Source organism: Topomyia yanbarensis, chromosome 3 (assembly GCF_030247195.1).
Source record: "Topomyia yanbarensis strain Yona2022 chromosome 3, ASM3024719v1, whole genome shotgun sequence".
NCBI lineage: Eukaryota > Metazoa > Arthropoda > Insecta > Diptera > Culicidae > Topomyia > Topomyia yanbarensis.
In genome coordinates, this window is record NC_080672.1 from 333,446,625 (window position 1) to 333,448,681 (window position 2,057).

The following is a 2,057-nucleotide window of genomic DNA, read 5'->3' on the forward strand; positions in this document are numbered from 1 at the left end:
ATGAAGATAACAGGATGAGAGCACGAAAAGATGCAGAGATAGAAAGCTTCCAAGATCCAAAAAAGATATGATAGAAGACTCGAAGACAAGAAGATTTCGTGATGAAACTATTTCCATTCAAGAAGATTTTCAAATAAAAAGATTCCACGATACAACAATACCATTATTCAAACATAGAAGGGTTCAAATATTAGAAAAGTTTAAAGATTCCAAGATTCAGATTCAAAAGATCAAAGGTTGAAATATTTGAGGATCCACAGATCCACTGATTTCAATATTTAAAATTACCAAAAGAAAAACCTTCGGAGATTCAGATTCATAGAAGGATTTAAAAGACTCACAGATTCCAGTTTATATTTTCCCGATGCATTTTTGTTATATGTTATTTTATATTTAAAAGTTCACTATTGAAACGGTTGTGTAACGGCCCATGTGTTTCTAGGCTAAAATAAACTTTAAAAACCCAGAAAACCGTTTCTAGTTTTAACCCAGTCAGGCATTTCAAATTCAGTATTTGTTCGAGTTGGGGCTGACAGCCACAAAACAACAGCGCTATATTATTGATTACAACAACAAAACTGTTCGCTCAAGTATGAACTAGTGGAAAACAAATGTGGGATATATTTTATTACATACAAAAATAAAAAAATGCTGATTATAACTACCAAAATTTTATAGAATTATTTTCGAAATTATCCATTGATGAAGAGCTATCATCCCCATAAAATCTGATTCACTGCGCCTTTTTTACAATATTCTAAATAAGAAACAAAGATTCTAAATTTCAATCAAATGCAAATTTGGGAAATATCCGTCAATCATCAACTTCCACATAGCCATAAATTATCGAGCTCGCGATCGGCTTCTCGAGCGAGCTGTTCTACGCGAACGTGACCGTGACCGAGAGCGTGAACGAGATCTTCTAGCCGGCGAACGTCCCCTGCGCTGAGCGATGGCCTTCATCCGTTGACTGATTGCTATGGCTCGGCGTTGTGCCGGCGAGCGGCGACTCCATCCAGGGCCACAATCGCGGGGACTGCTAGCAGCGGTTTGCGACGGTTCGGCTACCGATTCGACAACTCCCTCCGTCGTCGATCGGCGTTCTTGCCTTGCCGTTTGCAATTCCTGTTTTAACGATTTCAATTTTGTTTCAAAATACGGTTCCTCGGGCTTCGTAAAATCTAGCGATAATCTTGCTTTGTCCTCGGAAGTGTGCACAAGACCGTATCCCCGGGCGATGGTCAAATGCGTGTGAACATCCGCGGGCAGATTCGATGAAGTCGGGATCGTATTGGGATAGTTCGTTTTTATCGAGTCGCAGATGGAATCAATGGATACTGGAATGCGAAACGGTTAAGCTAAATTAATGCACCAAAACGCGGTAAAGTTTCGTGTTCCTACCATATCCCCGGGCGTCCTGAAGAATTCGAATGATGGTTGGCAGCATGTCTCTGAAGTACTGGATATCTGGTTGTGAAATGAAAAGTAATTCCTTGTCAAGCCGATCACCTATGCCTCCTTTGTTAATTATATGTAAATTTTTCTGTTCAGTATTAACATAAAGCGGACCCTACACAAGCAGAAATATTGACAATAAATCAATTATTGTTCAATATATTGATCGTGTAAGGACATTATGGAAATATTGATTCTGTAGAATTCAAATGTGATTAACGGATTGAAGCAGTCTTGTCAATATTTTTATGGACACTATTCTTGTCTCGTGTAGGGTCCGCTTAAGGGACCGTTCATATACTAAGGGTCGATTTCTTCATCATCGCTTAACTTCTAAACCAGGTTCACCAGTACGTTTGAACCAGGCATGGCAAAAGCACCGAACGGTGCTGCACGGTGGGCACTTCTACCAATAAACACGCCACCAAGAGGATTGAAGTTGGCACGCCGTACCGGTGCTCAACAGCAGACACCGGTCGCCGATACCAAGGCACCGGTGTCGGTGCCAGCGCATGATATTTAACCACCGTGCTCGTTGCTTCGGCAAAGCACCGACCCGAGTGTTTCTTACTTCGGTAGGCACCGTAACCGAGGTGCATCTC

At 41.3% G+C, this 2,057-nt stretch overlaps 1 protein-coding gene across 1 annotated transcript; it reads right to left on the reverse strand.

Moving 5' to 3' along the window:
• Positions 1-657: 657 nt before the first annotated feature.
• Positions 658-1,520, reverse strand: LOC131693002 (serine/arginine repetitive matrix protein 2-like). The gene is made up of 2 exons (XM_058980437.1): positions 1,402-1,520; positions 658-1,337 (listed from the first exon to the last, which is right to left on the reverse strand). The coding sequence occupies exons 1-2, from the start codon at positions 1,445-1,447 to the stop codon at positions 844-846; spliced, it is 540 nt and encodes a 179-aa protein (XP_058836420.1). The 5' UTR covers positions 1,448-1,520; the 3' UTR covers positions 658-843.
• Between the last annotated feature and the right edge of the window lie 537 nt (positions 1,521-2,057).

Coding starts and splice junctions, on each gene's coding strand:
- LOC131693002 (XM_058980437.1), bottom strand. CDS start 1,447: ATGCTGCCAACCATCATTCGAATTCTTCAGGACGCCCGGGGATATG. Junction 1,338..1,401: donor TCAGGACGCCCGGGGATATG/GTAGGAACACGA, acceptor TTCGCATTCCAG/TATCCATTGATTCCATCTGC.